The following is a 24,036-nucleotide window of genomic DNA, read 5'->3' on the forward strand; positions in this document are numbered from 1 at the left end:
TTTTAATATAAAGTAGCGAGAGAGTGAAGGAAAACGGGTCAGCCAGAGAAGAGGTAAGAGGTAAGAGGTTAAGAGGTAAAAGGTAAGGTGATAAAAGTCAAGGAAGAAACGTTTCCCGAAAGACGGCTGAATGCTGCTTAAGGGACACGTAAGTAATTTACTGTGGTCACAGAGATCACATCCAAGCTCCTAAACTCCGCAACTACCTATTGAATGACCACACTAGAAAAACAATGTGGTTTTTCAAGGGGAACTGACGTGTCATCTTACCAATAGTTAACCTGGGACTCAGTCATCAAAATTTTCCAAGCTCCTTCATTAAACCTTCTTTGAAGCCCACACGGCTCTCCTTACATTGAGCTTTTGAGATAACTATTATTAATCATGTACGAGGACCCACGTGCTCCTTCATCCTTGTAGTACTGCGCGGTGGTTAAATGCAAGGGCTTCCGAATCAGAGGCTGGATGGATTCTAATCCAGCAGTGTGACGAGCTCTTGTTAACCAACTTTTCTAAGCCTCTGTTTCCTCGTCTGTAAAAGGGGGATGGTGGTACTTACCCTATCAGAGTTGAGAAGAGTGCCTGAGATGATTGCGAGTAAAAACTTAGCGCAATGCCTTCAAAGGCTCAATTCATTTTGCTGTTACTGTGTTTTGGAATTTCCCTGAGGGTAGACGACTACTCCAGCACTATTCCCTAACGCAAGCAGCACTGACCTGGGGACAGTGCGCCTCATTCAGCCAGCTCTCTGGGAAACAACTTTCTGAGGAAGAGGGGTAAACAGCTGACGGGTTTCCCGGGACTACGCAGCCCACCGAGGCAGGGTGGACTGCAAGGCGCCGAGGAAACGGGGAGGTGGGATCCCAGCAACCTCCGGTGACCTCGGAGGACCACAAGTCCCAGGGTGCAGCGCGCCCACCCTGGGTAGAAGCAAGCGACGCGGCTCCGAGTCGGCTTGCGGGAGAGCCGGGGAGGAAGCAGTGCACACTGGGACTGGTAGTCCTCAAGGGGCAACTCCGCGGGTCGGAGGCGGGAGAAGCGAGAGATCCCTTTCCAGTCCCGCCTTTTGTCCACGTCTCACTTCTCCTGGCCAATGCCCTCTCCAGTCGCCGGAGACAACCCCTCTCCCATGCGGTCACCATTGGTCCTGAGGCTCTACGGCTTCGGCCCTACCCGGAAGTAACGTTGGGGAGGCGGTTTCCTAGACTACGACACCGGAAAGCTGGGGGAGGCGCTCCGGGATACTGAGGGCGGAGGGCGGTGGCAGCGCTGGCGCTGGGGACCGGCTTGGTGGCTTCGGGAACAGTTTGGCGCCGGCGGCCGTCCGTGTTACTCCGCATCCTGCCCCGTCTCGGCACGGCTAACAGCCCCCTGGCCACCGGCGTCCAGCAATGGGTCTCACCGGCAGGTCGTAGCAGCTGCGCGTGCGCGGAACCGCGGGGCCATGAGCGAAGCCGGCGGCCGGGGCTGTGGGTCCCCGGTCCCCCAGCGAGCGCCATGGAGCCTAGTGGCGGCGACGGCCGCGTTCTGCCTGGTGTCGGCCACCTCCGTGTGGACGGCGGGGGCCGAGCCCATGAGTAGGGAGGAGAAACAGAAGCTTGGGTAAGGGTGCTGGCAGCCTGGGGTGGGTTTCTCGGTGAGGCTGACCACAGGAGGGGTGCCTGTCATTGCGACCCGGTCGCGTAGTGGCCTCTCCTGTCGCGATTGGAACGGCTGTTGCCGCGCGAGAACCCTAGAGGGGTGGACAGGGTCCGGGGAGGTGGGAGCCGCCGCTCGCGACCTGACCTCGGGGGAGCTGACGGGGTGTCGCCCTGGCCGCCGGTGACATGTGCAGGCTCCTTGAAGCCAGGCGCGGTGTGTCATGTCAGTGGCCCAAGACGCGGCTGCCATGTCAGTGGCCCAAGAAGGGGGCTACAGCCCGCATCGCTGCGCGCTGGAGTCTTGCGGTTGGCTGCCTGTCGACCGAGGCATGGTTAGCTTTCTCGCACAAGTGAGCTTCCAGCTGGGAAAATGTTGCTGATCTCACAGTAGTTAAGGAAATGATGTTTACACCTGTTACGGAAAAGGGGGCGTTCATTGGAACTTGAACTTTACACATTTTACTATTTCCTTGCAGTGTTTTCTTGCACTGTATTTTCATAATAGAACAGAATGTATGGGGGGAAATTATTCAAAAGTCTCAAGTATACCTATTCAGTAGTTTTTTTCCGTCTTGACAGTGCCATAAAATTATCAATTCTATTTACACCATTTAATTCAGAGTCAGTAATACATACACGAGGTCCTACACATGAATAAGAAGAAAGCGAAGAACCAGTAGGAAATGGGAGAAAGGCATGAACGGTTAAGCCAGAAGAGGAAATGGAAGTGGTAAATGAACATGAAAAGTTACTCAACCTCCATAAACGTAAGAGATGCAGATTAAAACGAGGAGCTAGCTGGTTTTTGCCCATCAGATTAGTAAATGTAATAGAAAACACAAGGATACAGTTCTGGCTAGTTAAGGAGTAAAAAAAAAAAAAAAAAAGGCTTAGTGAGAGTGTAAATTGCTGTAATTTATTGGTAGTATCTACTAAAATTTAAATTGTGCACACTCTTTGATTCATCAGTTCTGTTTCTGAGAATTTACTCTAAGAAGATAAAAGCACTCTTAATGCAGAGAGAGAGATCCAGCCTGGGCAACAAGAGCGAAACTCTTTCTCGAAAAAAAAAAAAAAGTGCATTTTAAAAGAACAGCTGTTCCTTGGAGGAAATGGTTGAATAGGGTACCTTCATATTATGGAATAATATTGAGACATTAAGAAGAAGGAAGTATGTCACTGGAAGCCTATCCAGAATATATTTCCAAGACAAAAAGAATGCAAGTTGTAGAATAATATGTATAGTACCATCCCATGTTTTTTTTTTTTTTTTAAAGAAAAATAATACCTAAGCTCAGAAAAACGTGGAATGAAGATTATCTCATGGGGTTAGGCTGGAGGGGTGGTGGAACCATCAGGTCTTACTTTATGTACTTTAAATCATTGCAAAGAGTCTTGTATTCGTTTCTAAACAGCAATAAAGATCACTTGATGGAAAAAAGTTGAAGTATCAACCATCAAAATAAAATTACCAGTAAACTCTAATAAGTATCTTACATTTTCTCTCATTATGAATTTAATGTATCGTTGATAATTTTTACCAAATATCTCACTCTGTGAATGCTTTACATGTTATCTCTGTACTCCTTCCTATTTCCCAATGAATGTGATCCACATTTTGCAGATGAGGAAGTTGAGACCCAAGGTTGACTTGTTCAGCCGCAGAGCTAGTAATTGGTAGAGCCAGTATTCAAACCCAGGCCTGTCTGATCCCAGGGCCAGGCTCTCTCCAGTGTGTTGCACGTTCATTAGACTTGGAAGAGAAGTATCAAGTCTGTTAAGAACCACAAGAATCTTATTTGACCATCACTACTCTTTCTCCATTTTTTATTAAAAACTTATCTGTAAAAGAGTCATTGGATAAATCATTTTTGACCAAAATTAGTTTTTAACTGGAAAAGTTCAACCAAATTGGCTTGAAATTGCAGCTCAAATTTTGAGATCATTTATGAAAGTGAAATTACAATTATTTAGGCTTGTTAGATTGCTCTACCCTTGAGTAAGGATAGAGTAAGAATCTAGAGCCATAAACAACAAATACACAATTATATGACTGCTTTCTCCTCTGGGAATTTTCAGAAAACTGAACTTTGATTCATTAGGTTTACTTGTGCAATTTTTTAAGCCCAAATAATGATTCGCGATAAAAGCAGAAAATGCCCCACCCTTTACCCTCCCCCCGAAAAAACCAAACAGATGATAAAGACTGGAATTGTCATGAATAGTAAGCAATTGCTCAATAACTTACACTTTGTGGAATTACTTAGCTGGTTATATGTAGTCTTACCCTTCATGGAATAAGCTTTTTGATTTTGTTTTTAAAATTTTGCAACAGGATATTTTGTTAATGTTATGTTTTCTTTAAAAAATGAAGTAGAAAACAACCCAGTTTCTGTAGCACGTGGGCAGGAGATGTAACTTTAGAAAAAGCTGACTTGGCCTGGCGTGGTGGCTCACGCCTGTAATCCCAGCACTTTGGGAGGCTGAGGCGGGTGAATCACCGGAGGTCAGGAGTTCGAGACCAGCCTGACCAACAGGGAGAAACCCCCTTCTCTACTAAAAATACAAAATTAGCCAGGTGTGGTGGCACATGCCTGTAATCCCAACTACTTGAGAGGCTGAGACAGGAAGAATCGCTTGAACCCGGAGGCAAAGGTTGCAGTGCGCCGAGATCGTGCCATTGTACTCCAGCCCGGGCAACAAGAGCAAAACTCCATCTCGAAAAAAGAAAAGGCCGACTTACAGAGATTACTTAAGAGTGATGTAACTTTTGAACGGGGTCTGATTTCCAATACATTTTAATCCAATTTTTGAATAGATAAAACATATAAACTTTTTTTCTGTTCAATATAGTAGTTATTATACCATTCTGTATTTACATGTGACTTTGTTAGGCTTCTATGTGTAAGTCAGAGCAATGATATTAAATAGCTCCACTTTGAAATATGTGTTCTAAGATTTGCTCATATGCTTCATAAATGTAAGGATTGGAAAATAGTGTGTTTTCCTTGTATGCAATCATGATTTACTGATAATCTTGAAAATTGAATGCTTGTAAAGTTGAGTTAGCAAGTTAAAGCTTATGTCATTTGTAATATACATGTCTAGGCACTACCATTGCCAATTATAGGAATTTCTACTTCTTGGTAATAATCTTGTATTCCATTTCAGGGAAGGAAAAAAAAAGAACTTCCATCTTCCATTCATTGATATGAGTTCCTGAAAGGGACATTTTAAACTTTTTTTTTTTTTCTGCTTAGGACAGGATAAGAGTCTAGAGCTGTAAACCACACATATAAAAATTATATATATATAAACATATATATGTAAACTTACAAAGAATTAGTGCTTTAGCAAAGTTGTGGTAAGGTCTTTTTTTAAATAATGAAGTGTTTTTAAATGGTTATTATTCATAAAAAGTTGTCAGGATTTGTTCACAAGTTTGAGTGTACTTGATTTTGTTGGTCGTCATAGTCAGGATCTGCAGCTGAGGTCTTTTCTGTTTGCTAGCTCTATTATTACCAGTATTTCATAATCTGTGATTATAGTTTTAAAAATGACAATTGCAGTATAACAGGAGGCAAATAAAAATATAGTCAGCAATTTCTTTAACACTTTTTTCAATTCCTGCCATCAGTGATTGGAGCTTTGGTAAAAGAAAAGTTAATAGGCCAGGCGTGGTGACTCACACCTGTAATCCCAGCACTTTGGGAGGCTGAGGCGAGTGGATCACCTGAGGTCAGGAGTTCGAGACCAGCCTGGCCAACGTGGTAAAACCCTGTCTCTACTGAAAATGCAACAATTAGCCAGGCATGGTGGCGGACGCCTGTAGTCCCAGCTACTTGGGAGGCTTGAGGCAGGAGAATCGCTTGAACCTGGGAGATGAAGGTTTCAGTGAGCTGAGATCGTACCACTGCACTCTAGCCTGGGTGACAGAGTGAGTGAGACCCTGTCTCCAAAAAAAGAAAAAGTTAATAAAAGATTGTTAGGCTATGTTTTCCTTTGCTAATTATTTGGCCTTGTCTAGTCATACCATTAACTTGTACTTTTTCCTGTAGTCCTCAAGTCCCTGAACTTGAGAGTGCTTAACTGAAAGGCTGCTTCCTCAGTCGCAACCGTACAGATTTTGATTTAGTAAAATTCTGGTGTAGTGATCAGACATCTCCATTTTAAACAACCGTTACGGAGATTTTGCGAAACAGAATTGGCCAAAACACACAGCTGTCTTTTTGAGCATTAGTTTTCTCATTTTTTAAGTGAATACTATTTATTTCATTTTTGACAGTTTTTTTTAGAGTAGAGCACATCATAAAAAGTATCTTTTGAAAATGTGGCAAACATGTTAATAAATATGTACTTAAACTAGGCATTAGTTGTTTTATTCAATGTAAGTGCAAAGGCAGAGGCTTCATAAAGCGTTGTTATTTCGTGTCACTACACACCCGTGTACCTCTCTCTTAGTAGAACATATAGGGGAAGCAATAAATGGCAATAATAATGGTTCTTTTTAAGGGCTCTCCAGCAAAATCCCCCCTTCAAGGCAGAGATGTTAAATAATTGTGTTAAGAGGTCATTGTTTTTCTGCATCAGATTTCCTTCTCTGATGATGGCATCTATCATTCATCAGTTTTCTTAGGAAAAATTATAAGATGAATTATACATAAATTACTAGTAATCATTAAAGTGTAGCTCAGCTCTATGTGGTGAGTTCATGAAAGCTTGTCTGCTAACTGTTGTAGTTTCTGATTCAGTTTATGTCCCTTTCTACCTAAATTTTTCTTTTGTTTTTATTGGTATATTTTTGTATGAGGAAGAATTAACTTTTTGAAAGATAATGAATAGAATATACTTACCTTTTTTTTTTTCATTTCTGCTCTTTTAAAATTAGGAGTCAAGTACTGGAAATGTTTGATCATGCTTATGGTAACTATATGGTAAGTAGGAAGCTTATCTTTACCTACCATTTATGTGAGTTGATTGTTATGTGAGCACAGTCAAATAGGAATTTTGAAACCTACAATACAACTACATTTTTTAAAACGAAGTTTTTAAAAAACAGGATAAAATTAGTCTTTCTGGTAGTGGTTTTTAGGGAACCAGTTTATTGAACAGATAAGAATAAATTGAAATTAGATTCTGAAACTTTGTTATTTAAACAGCTTCCTTGGGTGCCATCAACAATGTTCACTGAGTGCTTTATATAGCTAGATATTGTGGATATATACATGAAAAAGATGTTATCTCTGGTCTTAAGGGAAATTATTTTCTTAATTAAAAAAATGTTTACAATATTATACACTGAAGAAAACCAATGCTTAGAAGAGATACTATTAGCCTCTGTCCTAATTGTATCCTCATGGACTCTGCATTGAATATATTTTGCTTTCTAGTTTGCTGATTCATATTATTTAAAAATGTTTTAGGGCTCACTTAAGATTAAATAGCAGTTTCAGTTTTACAAAATGAAAAGTTCTGGAGATCTGTTGTGCAACAATGTAGATGAAATAGCTAGCAAATTCTGGAATTCAGAAAAAATTTTGCTCATAAATTGTAATTTGAAAAGAGTTTAATCATATTATCCTGACAATTATCCCTTATAACCTTGTTTTTACATTTTAAAATATGTCAGCAGATTTTCTTCTATGATTACAACCTATAAAATGTAGTTGGGAAAGTTTGTCAGAGGACTAACTTTAGTTCTGCTTAAAATATTTTTCAGCTGATTCTGTGAATCCATTTTTTATCATATTTTAACCAAATATCTTCATACACCAACATCATTGTTATCTATGAACATCTAAATATGTATAATTTATGCATTTTTAGTTTTAAAACATGTTTTATATTTGACAGTCCTTGTTCTCTTTTATATTGCAAATTTGGAGAGAGCACATTTTGAATTCTTAATAAATGTTTTTAGAATATGATTTTTTTGGATGTATTTCAACATTAAAAACACAGTTTCAAATTTATTTCTCAAGACCTCAGTCATTCCCTTAATGTTCTTTTTTTTTTTTTGAGACGGAGTCTCGCTCTGTTGCCCAGGCTGAGGAGTACATTGGCACTGTCTCAGCTCACTGCAGCCACCACCTGCCAGGTTCAAGAGATTCTCCTGCCTCAGCCTCCTGAGTAGCTGGGATTACAGGTGTGTGCCACCATGCCTGGCTAATTTTTGTATTTTTGGTAGAGATGGAGTTTCACCATGTTGGCCAGGCTGGTCTCGAACTTCTGACTTCAAGTGATCTCCCCACCTTGGCTTCCCAAAGTGTTGGGATTATAGGCATGAGCCATTACACCCGTTCTCTTTTTTAATTAATTTTTTTTTGTCACCCACATGTCAACCCTTATTTCTTTCAAAATCATTTATCCCTGGTTAATTCAGTTTGCGCAAAGCATAATTTAACAAATCTCAGCTAATGATTTTGAGATGGCCAAGTGGATCCATGCTATACCCTCAGACCTTAGCCATCTCATAAATGCATACTCACGAATGCAGTTCCAAAGTTGAATAAAATAGCATATAGCTGGATATGTTCAATTTCTCACAATGAATAGGATCATCTCTTTATAAAGCATGATATCTTTAATATCTTGTTCTTTTTAGGTAGAACAGTTATATCAATGGCAGAAAGTTATATCAATACATTTTTTTCTAACTGTAGAATACACTTAGTAGGTCTGTGACAGTGCAGGTACTGAGGGCAGCTTTCAGAGGACTTCTGGCCTGTGCCTATTGGGACCTAACTGAGTAACTTTCTGCTACAATTAACTACTTACAAGATCTAAGAGAGAGGGATTTCAGCTTCAAAGACTGGGAACTCCTGAAAATAACATTCTTTTCTATATTTCCAGTGGGACCATACCTGTCCACTATAATATGTATCTTAAAATGTTCAACTATTTTACAATATGAGTGACTCTTGCTGTGTACTTGTTCTATATTCAATCTGTGTGAGGTCTATAATCCAAGATTTAGTCTAGAATTTACACTTCCTCTTTTCAAGTTCTCAACTAACATGACACAGTTCTAAAATATTAAAGAGAATACAGTTGCCTTGTATTTGTTATTTGAAGTCAGTTGGAAATTTTTTTCTTGTCCCTATACTCAGAAACACTTTTAGCTTTCTGTAGGGTAAAAGTGTATAGGTTTGGAGTTGGAAGGGCTTGAGGTAAAATCCTGTCTCAGCTATTTACAGGTTGGACCCTAAACAGGTTATTTAACCCATCTGAGCAATGTCTTTCTATCTAAAATGAGAATAATTGCAAAGAGTTATTGTAGACTATAGATTTTTTTTAAAGAACAGTAACCAATTTCTTTATTTTTTAATAAATTCACCTTTTTTATATGTCTTGTGCCTAGTAGATAAATGCTTAGTACATTTTTTTGAAAGAACTGAGTTGAATTCTTGTGAAGATGAAGTAAAATAATGTGTTTTTTTTGGCATTTGATCATTGTGATATATCTTTGTGTTTTAAATGCAAAGAAATAGTAAACTTAATTAAAAATAAGAGTTTAAGGTGAATTTCAGGGCCTGTAAATCTATTTACTTTTTTGTAGTCAGTTGCCTACTATCCTAAAATATAAAATGCCTGGTACATGGCAGGCTTTTAATAAATGTTGAAAGTTTTTCCTCATTTCTCACTAGTTCTTTCTAATACTGCTCTCCAGTCTGGTCTACAGTAGAACAATTCCTTTAACCTTCTTGCTTCCCAGGAAAGCAGTGGTGTTTTCCAAAGACAAGCAATATAGTATTATTAAGAGCAAGAACTCTGGACTTGGAACAGGATACCCTGAGATGGCTCTGCCACCTCTCATCTGGGTTACAATGGGGAAGTTACCTAGTCTTCCTGAGCCTGTTTCTTCGTCTCTGCAAAATGAAGACAATGGTTTGTCTGCCTCACAATGTTGTTAGAAGGATTAAGCAAGTTAATATAATGAAAGTGCTTAGAACTAGTGTCTGGCAAATAGGAAGCATGATGTAAGAATTTACTACTGCTACTGATAACGACTACTACTATCATTATTATTTATTTCCTGCCTAAATTGAAATTGCCCTCCTAAAATCCACTTAGCCTGTAACTCAGAACTTGTTCTCCAGAGATAGTACATAGAACTTGCTTAAAGCACATACGTTCTTTCCTGTTCTTGGCATATGCCCTTTGAACTTATTTTCTATTAATGCAATAGAAGGTTCTGTTAATGCTATTTCTTAATAAAAATGTCCTGCCAGCTTTAGGTAGATTACTACATCTCTGCCATCTCTGGACTTAAATCTAGGGATTTTTGGATTTTTAACACTTATTGGCATAACTATTAATATTATAACGACTACGTTTGACAAATCTCTAGCCCCAGTCAGGCTGCAGTTTACCCACAGTGAATTGCACAGATGGCTTTCTCGTTTACCAAATAACATGAATTTGGTGTTTATCTTAGCAGTTCTTGTGTGACCTTATTTAACCTCAAGCCACAGTCACTTTAGGGCTTCTGTTAGCGTGTTTTGAGTACTTGTGTTCAGTTTAGTTTGCAGATTAATTTAGATGACAAAATGACATGTATTTGGGCCATCCAAATGTAGAACCTTTTTGGAACTCCCAGTGTTTTTCCTGTCTATGTTAGACAACTCAAACTGTTACAAGCAAAAACTATATTCTGGTAAGAGCCCTAAAGATTAAAAATAAGCTTGGAAAGAGTTGGTAAGCACAATCTCCTTTCGTAGAATCATACCTAATAACCACTATTAAGCTTGATTTTGTGAAGGCAACAGTAGAATAGTCTTTATTAATCAAACCAAAGGAACTGTTTTAAAATGAACTTCCTGTGCTAGATTTATGTACATTTTTTTGGAGTGCCTCTCCCCTACCCCCAATGTTTTAAAAAATGTTTTATTGTTGTAAAATATACATAATATGAAATTTACCATTTCAGCCATTTAAGTTTACAGTTTTGTGGCATTAAGTACATTCATATTGTTGTGCATTCATCTCTAGAAATTTTTTCATCTTCCCAATCTGAAACTCTGTACTCAGTGTTTCTCGTTAATGGTTCATTCATCGAAAACAGTAATTCTGTAAACAAAGTATTTTAGGCATGGTACTAATGGGAGTAAGGGAGATATAAATTTATATTTACCTCTTTTTGTGTAGACTGTTGTGGGACTGTCATCTATGAGTCATTGTTCCTTGGCCTTTGCTTTCAGAACATCCTAAAACCCTACCAAAATTACACAAGAAATTCTATAGTATCCTCTCAAAACATTTTGTAATCACACTCTGATACTCTACATAGAATTTTAATTCAGTAGAACCAGATTGTTCAGCTAATTCATCTTTTTTAGATAAAATTTACAGACAATAAAATTTCAAGTGCACAATTCCGTTTTGACAATTGTATACAGTTGTTTAACCACCATCACAGTCATGATACAGAACATTTTCATCACCCCAAAAATTTAACTCATAGTTATTTGCAGTAAATTCCTTCTCCCCACCTCTGACCCCTAGCAACCTTGATTTGTGTTTTGTCACTATACATTTCTCTTTCCTAGGATTTCATATAAATGGCATCATACATACATAGTCTTTTGATTTACTTTCTTTGATTTACCATGATGCTTTTGAGATTTATCCATGTTGTTGGAGATATATTGTAATTCCTATTTATTGCTCAGTAGTGTTAGTTGATTTGATAGAACACAATGTTGGAGATATATTGTAATTCTTATTTATTACTCAGTAGTATTAGTTGATTTGATAGAACATAGTTTCTTTGTCCATTCACCATTTAATGAGTATTTGACTTATTTTTGGTCTTTGGCTATTATTGTATTAATAAAGCTACTGTCAACCTGTGAGTGCAAGTTTTTATTTGGGCATACATTTTCATATATTTCCCACCTAGGAATAGGATTACTAGGTCATATGGTAAGTGTAAGTTTAACTTAATAAGAAATGCCAATCTTTTCTAAAATAGCTATAATATTTTGCATTTCCCACCAGCAGTGTATGAGTTTTAATTATTCTGTGTCCTTCCACTTGGTATTTCCAGTCTTACTAATTTCAGCCATTCTGTTGGGTGTATAGTGGTAGTTCAATGTGATTTTAATTTGATTTCCTGATGATTAATGATGTTGAAAATATTCCCATATGCTTATTTGCTGTTCATATATATTTTTTAATGAAGAATCTGTTTAGATCTTGTGTCCACTTTAAAATCAGGTCATTTTTTCTGTTATTACTGAGTTATAAAAGTTAATATGTTCTGGATATTAGTCCCTTATCAAATATATGCTTTGGGTATATTTTCTCCCAGTCTGTGCTTTACATTCTAATTTTCTTAACAGGAACTTTTAAAGCACAAATACTTTAAATTATGATCAAGTCCAGTTTATTATTTTTCTTTTATGATTCATGCCTTTTATAGCCTACCTAAAAAATATTTGCCTAGCCCAATGTCACAAATTTTTTCTTGTTTTTTTCCTAGACGTTCTATAATTTTAGCTTGTTCATTAGATCTATAACCGATTTTGAGTTAATTTTTGTATATGATGTGAAGTAAAGGTGGATTTATATATATTTTTAATGTGGCTATCTAGTTATTCCAGCACCATTTGTTGAAAATAATATCCTTTCCCTACTGAATTATTTTGAAATATGTGTAAAAAAATTGGTTTATCGTATATACATGGGTGTGTTTCTAGACTCCGTATTTTGTTTTGTTGATCTATCTACCCTTATACAAATATCACATTGTCCTGATTATTGTAGTTTAATAGTGGGTCCTGAACTCAGGCAGTTTAAGTCTTTCAGCTTTGTTTTTCTTTTTTAAAATTGCTGAAGTTACCAGATCTAGGAGCAAAGAGTCAGTTTTTGATGCTGCTTTGACTTGAGTGGTTTAGAGCAGAAGTCTGTTACCTCAAAGCCCTGGTAAATTTGGAGTCTGATATGGAGGGTCTATTATGATTTGTTTTATTTTATTTTATTTTTGCTCTTTGCTTTCAGCTAGGTACATGTCCTACTTAATTTATATAGGACTCTCTTATCATCTGAGTTTTATTTCTGAGTGATAATTATTAAATGTTTCTCATGGCTCTGAGTCATATCAATATGAATTACTTATCCCTCAGCAGTAAACTGTGAAGAGAGAGGAGGTATTACTGTGCCTCAAAAAGCCAGGATGTTTGAAGCTCGATAAGGCTGTTAATTTGCCACGTATGCATTGCTCTGAATTTGTGCAGACTGTCTGTAGTTTGCTTTGTGGTTAACCCAAAGAAAAAGGCGTGGTTGTATTTTTATTCTTAATCTTGAAACAAAGAGACAAAGTATTTTTACACCTGGTTTGAAACTCCCTTATTTAATTATTCTGGGTTGCAATTGCTATTAATATTTTTATTATCTAGATTAATTTCAGGATTTGAATTTCATATTTAGAGTTTGAATTTATATTAATTTCAGAGGTGTGTGTGTGTGTGTGTGTGTGTGTGTGTTACAAAACCCTAAAAAACAGCAGTATGAAGTTTTCTATGCAGTGTTTAAAATAGTAAGGAACTGTTTACAACCTAAACATTTGAATGATGTTTTACAAAGATTCTTTCGAAATACATTAGGAACTTTAAAAAATTTTTGTATTTCTTCTAAGTGTTGTTTATATGTGTTAAATATAAAACTATAAAGCAATAAAAATGTACATTCTGGGAAATCAGTTCTGTTGGAATTGACACATAAAAGAGTAGTCAGGAATTTGACACATGAAAACAGACATGTAAAAGTAATTAGGGGCTGGGCGTGGTGGCTCACGCCTGTAATCCCAACACTTTGGGAGGCCGAGGCAGGTGGATCACCTGAGGTCGGGAGTTCAAAACCAGCCTGGCCAACATGGTGAAACCCCGTCTCTTCAAAAAGACAAAATTAGCCGGGTGTGGTGGCACACACCTGTAATCCCAACTACTCTTGAGGCTGAGGCAGGAGAATTGTTGAACCTGGGAGGCAGAGGTTGCAGTGAGCTGAGATTGCACCACCACACTCCAGCCTGGGTGAAAGAGTGAGACTCCATTTCAAAAAAAAAGTGATTAGGAATTTATGCTGAAATATTATATATAATATTACAATTACATGGTATTGAGCTCAGAATTTAGTAGCTGTATGTGGATTCTGATGTTATCAAAACAGTTGTTGCCTAGAATCCTCTACCCAGGAATGGATCATTACCAGAGCACTCAGTTTTCTAAATGTCTGAAAGGTTGCCATCTTCAATGCTAAGTATTCTTTAGCCTGCTTTAAAAGTTTTTTTTCCCTCCCTTTCTGTGTGTATTTTTTCCTTCCCTTTCCTATGTGTTTAGTGTTCCTGGCCACTAGTCTGTATTTCTGCTGCTAATTTGCTATAAGTTTGGAATCTAAATAAGTTGACTGAGAAGCAGTAGGAGAGAGTTGGACATGGAATCGGGAGTTTTTTTTGCTGAATTTCAAGAACTAAGAATCATATGGACATTCACATAATAAAAACAAGTCATATACAAGATACAAAAGACCACTCTAGTCTTAGAAACTTTGCCATAGCAACACCCAGCAAATGCAAGAAGAGTATAAAACTATCTTCAAACTTCTGAAGGAAAAAAAGTGTTCCAGCCATTTTATAACCATTCAAATTTTTCTTCCAATAAGGCAAAAGACAGCCTAACCCAGGAATATCAGAGAACTACAATACCCATGTTACTCTTATTTTAAAACAAATAAGCAATAAAATACCTGAGTATATCAGGCAATCAAGACGAACAAAGTAAAAACTAAGAAATTGGAGAAGCCTTAGAAGAATGCTGTGCATCAGCTCCACTTGAGTTCTAACGCTAGCAACTTGGGAAATTATGGTTGCAGACCAGAATGTAGATGTTATAAACCTTCAAAGTCTTTGTCAAAGCATCAAAACTTTTCTTTCTGATGGTTATAAGAGAAATGAAAAAAATAGCAAAACTATTATTTACTATACAGTAATTAAAAATATTAGAAACATTGAAATTTAAAGTGCTTTCATTTTATTTTTTATTTATTTATTTTTTTTTTTGAGACAGAGTCTCACTCTTGTTGCCCAGGCTGGAGTGCAATGGCAAGATCTCGGCGCACTGCAGCCTCTGCCTCCCAGGTTCAAGCGATTCTCCTGCCTCAGCTTCCTGAGTAGCTAGGATTACAAGTGTCTGCCACCACACCCAGCTAATTTTTTGTATTTTTAGTAGAGATGGGGTTTCACCATGTTGGCCAGGCTCGTCTCGAACACCTGACTTCAGGTGACTCACCCACCTTAGCCTCCCAAAGTGCTGGGATTACAGGCATGAGCCACCGCACCTGGCCTTATTATTATTATTTTTTAAACAAAAAACTCATTAAGAGTAGTTTAAACAGTGCTTGCCTTGCTGCCTTCTCATTGTATAACTTCCATTATGGAGGAGGCATCTTTTCTATACTTGGTGAATTGGAATACTCCTTTCTAAATTTGGATCAGCTTCAAATATTTTGTCCTTTGCTCTTTCAGTGTCATGAAGTATCTCTGAGGATTTCTTTAATGGGAAGTTTTTTTGTGGGCATAGCTTTTTCTGTGACATCTTCAACCTTTATGTCACAACCACTTTCTTAATGTGTGTCAGTAACTTGGCCTTTATTAAGTTTCTGTGGCTGCTTATCTATAGTCTCTTGAATGGAGAAAGTGTTGACATTCCCATGGTCAGCTAAAATTTGTTGATAACCTCATTTATGTTCAATGCAAATTTCACTTCTTGTTGTCACTTTTTATTTCTTTGCCAGACTCTCATGTTTGTTGGCTAATTCCCCTTTGATTGTTCATTTTTGTAAACTTTTACGTAGGATTATCATGGGGTGACTAAGGAGGCAACATACACTTATCTCTGTGTGAACTGAGTAAACAGAGTGATCATTCACTTGACAGACTTTGAAAGAAGTAATGTGATTGATCACTGATCATGATGAGCATGTTATTTACATAGTGATTTGTGGACTAAAGAGCTAGCATCAAAGTTTGTGTTTTATGTAATTACAGTTAATATATCATGATAACTGAAATTTGAACCATATTGTTGGGTGTGTAACGAAATTGTAGTAATTGAAACTTGTGCATAGTGAGACCGTACAAAGTGAGACTCCCTCTAATAACATAACTGACAAAAATCCTATATTGAGGGGGAGAATTATGAGTATGTTAATCCTATTATTCTTGGCACAGGGAGTTAGTATTACCTAAAGTTGAATCATGTACTTAACACGATTCTAACCTCAAAATATTTCTCATAATTATATTTTATTAATTTTAGAGGAATCTTTCAGAAACTGTCCCTTGGTGAAGGAAATATAAAGATCAGCAGGTCTTTATTGTTTTTATTCTTTTCTGTTAAGAACCGTGGCAAGTAGGTAGAAATGTTCTAGTCCAGTTTCACAAAAGCAACCACCCAACTTAAAGAACCTAGCCCTGGCTTGTGGCCATGTATGCAGGGCCACCAGCATCAACTCCTGTGTCCTTTGGGCATCAACATAACTCCCTCTAAAATCTGTCTTTATTCCTAATACCCATGTTGTGGTCAGTGCAGCTTTATCTTCTGTACTCCACCGTTTAATTTTGGTACTTGAAAATTTCTTATTCTCAGGCTCAACTATGTATTAAAAAATAATTTATAACATTTATTTAGCATTTCATTGTGTTTGTAGTGGATAGGGAAAGAAGATTCCTCCATGTACTTCATTACCATCTACACCAGAAATGAACTGTCATGGTCGTTCTTAAAACAACAAAAATCCCAGTAATCCAAACTATAAAGTACCTATTAGTAAATATTAAGAAATATATGCAACCTATAGGATGAACTGAATTTATAAAAGAAGATCTGAATTAATACAGTGACCTACTGTATTCTGAGAAGGGAAGACTCAGTTGCTAAAGATATCAATTCTCCCCAAATTCGGTTCTTCCAATTAAAATTTAAGTAAAATTTAAGGAAATGTCAAAGTTCTCCAGAAGAGTAAACTTAATAAAATAATTTTTATATAATAAAATAATGGTTTATTGATTTTAATGACAAAATAATTAAAATTTAATTTTAATTTTTATAATTAATAAATTATTTTAATTTTAATGATAAAATAATTTAAATTTATTTAAAATTAATTTAATTTTAATTATTTTATTAAAATTAAAATAATTTTAATGATAAAATAATTAAAATAATGGTTTTGGAGTAGAAATAGGCAAATAGGTCTGTAAAATGAATAAATACTACAGAAACGTGTTTGTGTAAAGTTTAGAACTAATGAACCCAATATTTCAAGCCATTGGGGAAAGGATGGATTGTTTTAAAAGTAGTATTTAGAAAATTATCTATTTTTGGGGAGCAAATGCAGTTACATTCCTATTTCATATTATAAATGAAAATAGATTCCAGATGGAGTAAATATCTAAATATAAAAAAATTATAACAGCGCTGTTTTCAGAGGCTCAGGGTATCCTTTTAAGCATGCTTGAAAGCCAGAAACCATAAGGTGAAAGCAAGATAAAGTTAAAAGCCAAACAAAAGAGAAAAATGTTTACTGTATGTGACAAACATAATGTATGAGAGTCTCTTTTGGCCAAAAAAAGCAACCAATAGAAATATGGGCAAAAGATAAACAGATGTTTCAAAAAAGAAATAGCAATGGATAATACATAAAGATGTTTTATCCTTATTAGTAATGAATCTTTAGATACCATCTTTTTCCTAGGAGATTGGCAAAATGTGAACTATTAATCATTTCCTATGTTAGTGAGAGTGTAATTGAGTGTAGATTGGTGTCCTCAATTTGTAGCATTTACCAAAAATTAGTTATACATACCTTTGACCCTAATGGGTCTATTTTTAGGTATCTGATACATAGAAATACTGGCATATGTTCAAAAGATACATGCACATAGGTGTTTATTGCATCATTGTTTATATAGTAAAAAATTGAAATCAACCTCCATGTTCATCAGTAAAGGGATACTTTGAGGAATGGGTACTGCTAAGGGGATAGACTCCGGAGTCAGGGTACCTGGCTTTGAATTCTAGATCATTTACTAGATATGTGATCTAGGCTTACTTAACTTCTCTGGGCCTCAGTTTTCTCATCCATGAATTGGAGATAACTGAATCTACTTCAGAGCGTTGTGACAATTAAATTAACTAAAATATATAGATAGAATAGTGCTTAGAATATAAGTACTCATTAAATATTAGCTAATGTTACCAGTTTGTAGTTATTAGAATGAGTACATCTGTAACATTCTAAAAACATGGGAAGAAAACGCCATGATTTAAGTAAACAAATTTTAGAGCAATATGTGCATACGGCATGAACACCTGTTGGTAAATAAAATTTTAGAATAATATATGTGTATGTATTTGAATGTATGTGGGATAAATCTGGAAGGTTAAATGCCAGTCTTATCAGTAGTTACCTCTAGGAAGTGAGATTGGGGAGGCGAGGGGAAGCAGATTATCAGTTTTTTAAAGAAATTTTTTTGATGTTGTTTGACTTTTTTATTACATTTGTAATTAAAGATTTTTGAAAAGATTCCACAGGGTGTAAATTTAGTACAACTTTTGACTAACTTTTATTTTATTTTTTAACTGTGAAAAAGTTATGTTCTCAAAATGATGTGTGCTTTCTCTTATTTTCCTTAGTGACTTACTAAAGTTTTCCTTGCAGGAACATGCTTACCCTGCTGATGAACTCATGCCTTTAACCTGTAGAGGTCGAGTTAGAGGCCAAGAGCCAAGTCGCGGTGACGTCGATGATGCCTTGGGAAAGTGAGTATTAACACAGGGCATGGCGTGGCATCTCAGAGTTCCCAAGTCTTAGACTTTTAGAGGCAGTTTACATATAATAATATTTCTAGGGATTGGCTAAATTTTAAAGACTGTTTTATGTATTACATTATGTTCCTTTATTCCCTTCTGTTATCATTTATAAAAGATTATCTGTTTACATCTTGGATCAGAGAAAAGTTAGTTGTTAAGCTGCATTTAACTTAAAATATATGTAACTTTTATGTAACTTTAAAAATATTTATAAAGTCATTAGCACATTAGACTGTTGATGTTTTAATATTTTCATTTGTTTTCAGAGCTAGTGAATGTTTCTATGCATCTTGAAGATACGTAGATTCATTGAACATAAATGTAAAGGCTTTTCAGTTTCAGAGCTTTATAGGTACATTGTACTATAGATACACGGAAGTACTAATTTATAGAAACTACAAGTCAATAGAATATAGATAAGTCTACTTGTACATTCATAAACTAGGATTCTAATGTTTTATATCTTGTTACACCTGTTTCTTAGATTTTCTCTGACACTGATTGATTCTTTGGACACTCTTGTGGTAGGTTTGACTCTTCTTGGATTTATTTTGTTAATTTCATGATATGCACACTTAAGTATTGTGAATATGATCATAACACGGTATGAAATAGAAGCCTTCAGAATTAAAGATGTTCTGATCTTTGCTTCTAAATAAATCTTTTACACTGTTGAGTTGATGATGTCAAATAGAATTATGTAATATAACGGAGATACCCAAATAATTTATGGGGATGTCAGCTTATGTGATGACACCTTAATTAGGAAGGTCCTTTTTTCCCCCCTTTGGACAAGGAGGTTGAAGCTATTGGAAAAAAGTAACTTTAGAAAATACCATTGATGTTGTTCCATAATGACATGCCAAAATGATACCAAAATTGTTAAATTAGAATCTTTATATTGCTGTGTACATAAGCAAAAAATTAATTTTTCCCAGCAGTGATTTTTAGCATCAGGTGATCACTTCTTGGTACTCCTTTTCAACCTCATATAATACAGAAATTTATTTCTGATTCAGGACTGTTTGTGATGACAGAGGGGAAAGATTGAGCTACAGATGTCATGATTTCTAAATACAGTATCTTTTTAGTTTTTTACTCTTAGATCATTATGGTATAAAAGTAGGCTTTTGTGAGAATTTTCCTTAAGGCATAATTCTCAACTTCCAGTTAATGTCCCAAGTGGTGATTAATATTTAAAAAACAAAACAAAAAACCTTTGGGGTGTCAGAAATTTTTTGGAACTAGTCTTCTCAATGTTGTTTCTGCATTCTTCTTTCACTGGATTATTTTTTTTTTAAGAACAAAAATTCTCAACTCTAAAAGCAGCTTAGGAGGATCACTTGTGATTTAAAAAAAAATAGGTCCTCCTAAGTTATTCTGATTCAGTTGTTGTGGAGTGGGACTGGGCATCCCTTCCAAAGCTCTGTGGTTCAAAAAGGCGTTATGGTTGAGAAAAATCATGATCTTAGATCTTTTTAGCTGCTCAGGGTTTGAAAGTCACAGCTTCATTTTTCAGAGATTAATGGAATATGCAAACTATATTACAGTAACTATGAGAAAGAGAAAATACTGTGTGCCTTGTTTTTGGTTTATTGGCCTTAAAGAAAACACATGGAAGAGTCTGATTACAAGCTAGAAGAGTTCAAGAGGGAAAAATTCCGAGAAGATAAACCCAGGGAGAAGAATTAGATTAACAAAATGATACTAAAATGTATATGTGTATGGAGGGTGGGGATAGTGGAACAGTTATGTCTCATTCCAAAAGTGATAGATGCACTGCATTTATTGCTGCCGACTTGATGTGGACTTTGAGATTGAGAAGGGAGAGCAGTCAGTTTAAAATCATGTTTCATATTATGTTTTAGTCAACACTTACCCTAAATTTTACTTTTACTGAATTTAGGGAGATACTCTTATGGAATGTTTTATAAATCAGAATTTTTACTGAAAGTATCAAATCAAGTGAAAAAGCACAACAAATTATTATCAAACAAGGAGAGATTAAACAGTTAAGTAAAGGAAAACTACTTTTAATGCACCTAGGCTCTAGGTAACATCTCATGTGCGGCCTTAATTTAGACTGAAAAATCATAGCAGCCTATGTGATGGCAGGAACCACTTTTGCTCATTGCAAGAATCCACAAAGTTCTTAGTTTAGTCAAGATTCTAGATCTGCATGGTTAATAGTTGTAATTATTTTAAGCACTTAAGTCAGACACTCTACTAAAATCATTTTACATACATTATCTTATTTAAGAAAACAACCCTATAAGAGTAGGTATTTCCTCTTTTTATAGATGAAGGAACAAGCTCAGAAATGGAAGTAACTTGGCTGGGATCGCAAAGGTAGTGAGTGAAACATTCAAATCAGGGCATGACCACAACATTGTATGACCACAACATTGTATAGCCTCCTTAGTGAACAGGGCATCCATGGAGTGAAGCTAGCAGGGGATGTATAGTTTAGGACCAATTGAACATGCCTTGAAGCAAGTGCTTTCTTCTGAGAATAAAAGCAACTTTTAGAATGTATCTGGTGAATAGGATGGTTTTTAATTTTGTTTTGACTTAGAAGCCAAATTCTACTAGAACTCACCTCATGTAGCCTGGGTCGTTAAGAATCCAGTTAACAGGTCTGATGATGGTAGCTTCAAAGTCCTCATAATATTCAGTGTATGCAAAGAAGTGTATAAAGATGCTATATAATTAGATACTTAATTTTTTTCAGTTTTAGACATTATTACATTTTTATACTTAGAAATATTATTTGTGTTTGTCACTTTTTAGAGTTTTAAAGTAGACTGACTTTTAATAGCTCATTCTAAGAATGTTTCTCCTTGACTTGATAGAAAAGAACTTTATTTCATAATTTTCTTCTCCCAGGTATTAAATAAAACTAAAGAATTTGAAGATGCAGTGAGAAAAGTTTTAAGAGATGTTAATTTAGATAACGATGTAGTCGTATCAGTCTTTGAAACAAATATCAGAGTTCTTGGGTAAGTATGAAAGACACTAAAGCTATAATTTTATTTTATTTTTATTTATATATATTTTTTGAGATAGAGTCTTGCTCGGTCACCCAGGCTGGAGTGCAGTGACAATCTTGGCTTACTGCAACCTCCACCTCCCGAGTTCAAGCGATTCTCCTGTCTAAGCCTCCTGAGTAGCTGGGACTACAGGTGCACAACACCAAGCCCAGCTAATTTTTGTATTTTTAATAGGGACGAGGTTTCCACCATGATGGCCAGGCTGGTCCTGAACGCCTGACCTTAAGTGATCTGCCCACCTTGGCCTCCCAAAATGCTGGGATTACAGACTTGAGCTACCACGCCCAGTCTATAATTTTAATATCAGAAAAGTTTAGGATATACTGTTTATTTCTTGATAGTAATCATGCAAGAAGTTTCTTGTGTTTAAAAGATGTAAGTTGGAACATTATGAAACACAGAGTCTGTGGCACTACCTTGTATTTAATCACTCACAGACATCTCTAGACTCAAAGGTAATATCTGTATTGGTTAAAAAGGGAATATAGGTTGAACATTAGTCAGCTTCATCACAGGTTTTTTCACCAGCTTACGTAGTTTGTTAACCATAGCCAAGCACCTCTTCAGGTAAGCCAAATGAAACTGAATTTATAAGATTACCTCTCAACAAACAGTTTGAAATGCTCTTGGGACTTTTTTTTTTTGGAGACAGACTTTCGCTGTGTTGCCAGGCTGGAGTGCAGTGGCGTGATCTTGGCTCACTGCAACCTCCGACTCCCTGGTTCAAGTGATTCTCCTGCCTCAGCCTCCCGAGTAGCTGGGATTACAGGCATCTGCCACCACACCCAGCTAATTTTTGTATTTTTAGTAGAGACGGGGTTTCACCATGTTGGCCAGGATGGTCTCGATCTCCTGACCTCGTGATCCACCTGCCTCGGCCTCCCAAATTGCTGGGATTACAGGCGTGAGCCACCACACCTGGCCAGGATATTTTAAAAAGATGAAATTACAGGATTTATTAGTTCAGGTTTCAATATTATTTAATTTTTATAGTTTTGATTAAATGTCTGTTATTGTAACTCCTTTTTGTCAAAGTGAGTCTACTCTTCAATTAAATATAAGAAATTGTTATGTGGTTTTACACAGAGTCTATTAATCTAGAGTGAGAGGGTTTTATGTTTTAAATAATATTCTAAGTTAAAGACTTCATGGTGTTACAACTAAATTTTTAAATTTAAAATTTGTTGAAATATTTGTTAGATTTGTTAAATGTAATATCTAGGATTTTCTTTAAGAAAATTTAAGCTATTTAAGAACACAAAACACTTCACAACAGGATAGAATATCTAATTTTTAAAAAAATATATTGACTCTGTAATTGTAATGGTTTGCCGTAAAATGAGCAGTGTTAAGTAAATAATGTTTAAACAATTTTTGTCCTTCCTTAAATATGTTAAATTGTATAACAAAGTACCCACACGTTTTTAGATGGTAACTTTTAATCGTCTATAAGATACGGATCATGTTTCATCTCTGTGATCCTAGGGGTCTTTTGGGTGGGCACTCACTGGCAATCATGCTGAAAGAAAAAGGTGAATATATGCAGTGGTACAATGATGAACTTCTCCAAATGGCAAAGCAGTTAGGTTACAAACTTTTACCGGCTTTCAACACTACCAGTGGCCTTCCTTATCCAAGAGTAAGTACTTCTGAAAAATATGAGTCTTTATATACTTTCTTTGCTGTTTTATAAAATGAAGTTTTGTGATCAGAGCCATTGTTCTTCACCTGCTTGAGGCTGAAAAAAATGCTTCAAAGCTATATAACAAATTTATATTTTCATTTCAATTCACTGATTATACTTCTAAGTGATGTGACAATTAGATTAGTTTAAGCTTTAAAAAAGTTTTATTTCTAATTTCTATGGGTACATAGTATGTATGTATTAATGGGGTACATGATATATTTTGATACAATCATACAATGCATAATAATCACATCAGGGTAAATGGGGTGGCCATTACCCCAAACATTTATCATTTCTTTGTGTTACAGACATTCCAATTATACTCTTTTAGTTGTTTTAAAATGTATGATACATTTCTGTTGACTGTAATCGCTCTGTTGTGCTATTAAATACTATATCTTATTCATTCTGTCTGACCTGTTTCTGTACTCATTAACCATCCCCTATTCCCCATCCCCACCAGCTACGCTTCCCAGCCTCTGATAACCATCGTTCTAGTCTTTGTCTCCATGAGATCAACTGTTTTAATTTTTAGCTCCCACAAATGAGTAAGAACATTCAAAATTTGTCTTTCTATGCCTGGCTTATTTCTTTTTTTTTTTTTTTTGGGATGGAGTCTCGCACTGTCGCCTAGGCTGAAGTGCAGTGGTGCAATCTCGGCTCACTGCAACCTCTGCCTCCTGGGTTCACGCCATTCTCCTGCCTTAGCCTCCTGAGTAGCTGGGACTACAGGCGCCCGCTACCATGCCCGGCTAATTTTTTGTACTTTTAGTAGAGATAGGGTTTCA

At 36.2% G+C, this 24,036-nt stretch overlaps 1 protein-coding gene across 5 annotated transcripts in view; it reads left to right on the forward strand.

Moving 5' to 3' along the window:
• The first annotated feature begins 1,233 nt into the window (after nt 1-1,233).
• The window catches only part of EDEM3 (ER degradation enhancing alpha-mannosidase like protein 3), a 64,864-nt gene continuing 42,061 nt past the window's right edge, over nt 1,234-24,036 (forward strand). For 3 of the 5 annotated variants that reach the window (XM_058430511.1, XM_032136582.2, XM_032136585.2), the window contains exons 1-6: nt 1,244-1,602; nt 6,529-6,574; nt 18,360-18,460; nt 18,996-19,035; nt 21,398-21,510; nt 23,047-23,200. In XM_058430511.1, coding sequence (XP_058286494.1) covers nt 1,445-1,602; nt 6,529-6,574; nt 18,360-18,460; nt 18,996-19,035; nt 21,398-21,510; nt 23,047-23,200 — 612 coding nt within the window. In that variant the 5' untranslated portion in view covers nt 1,244-1,444. Of the gene's footprint in view, nt 1,603-6,528; nt 6,575-18,359; nt 18,461-18,995; nt 19,036-21,397; nt 21,511-23,046; nt 23,201-24,036 lie in introns of all 5 variants that reach the window. The other 2 variants (XM_032136581.2, XM_032136586.2) reach the window with 1 other exon arrangement.

This window comes from Hylobates moloch, unplaced genomic scaffold, assembly GCF_009828535.3.
Source record: "Hylobates moloch isolate HMO894 unplaced genomic scaffold, HMol_V3 SCAFFOLD_18, whole genome shotgun sequence".
NCBI classification, from domain to species: domain Eukaryota; kingdom Metazoa; phylum Chordata; class Mammalia; order Primates; family Hylobatidae; genus Hylobates; species Hylobates moloch.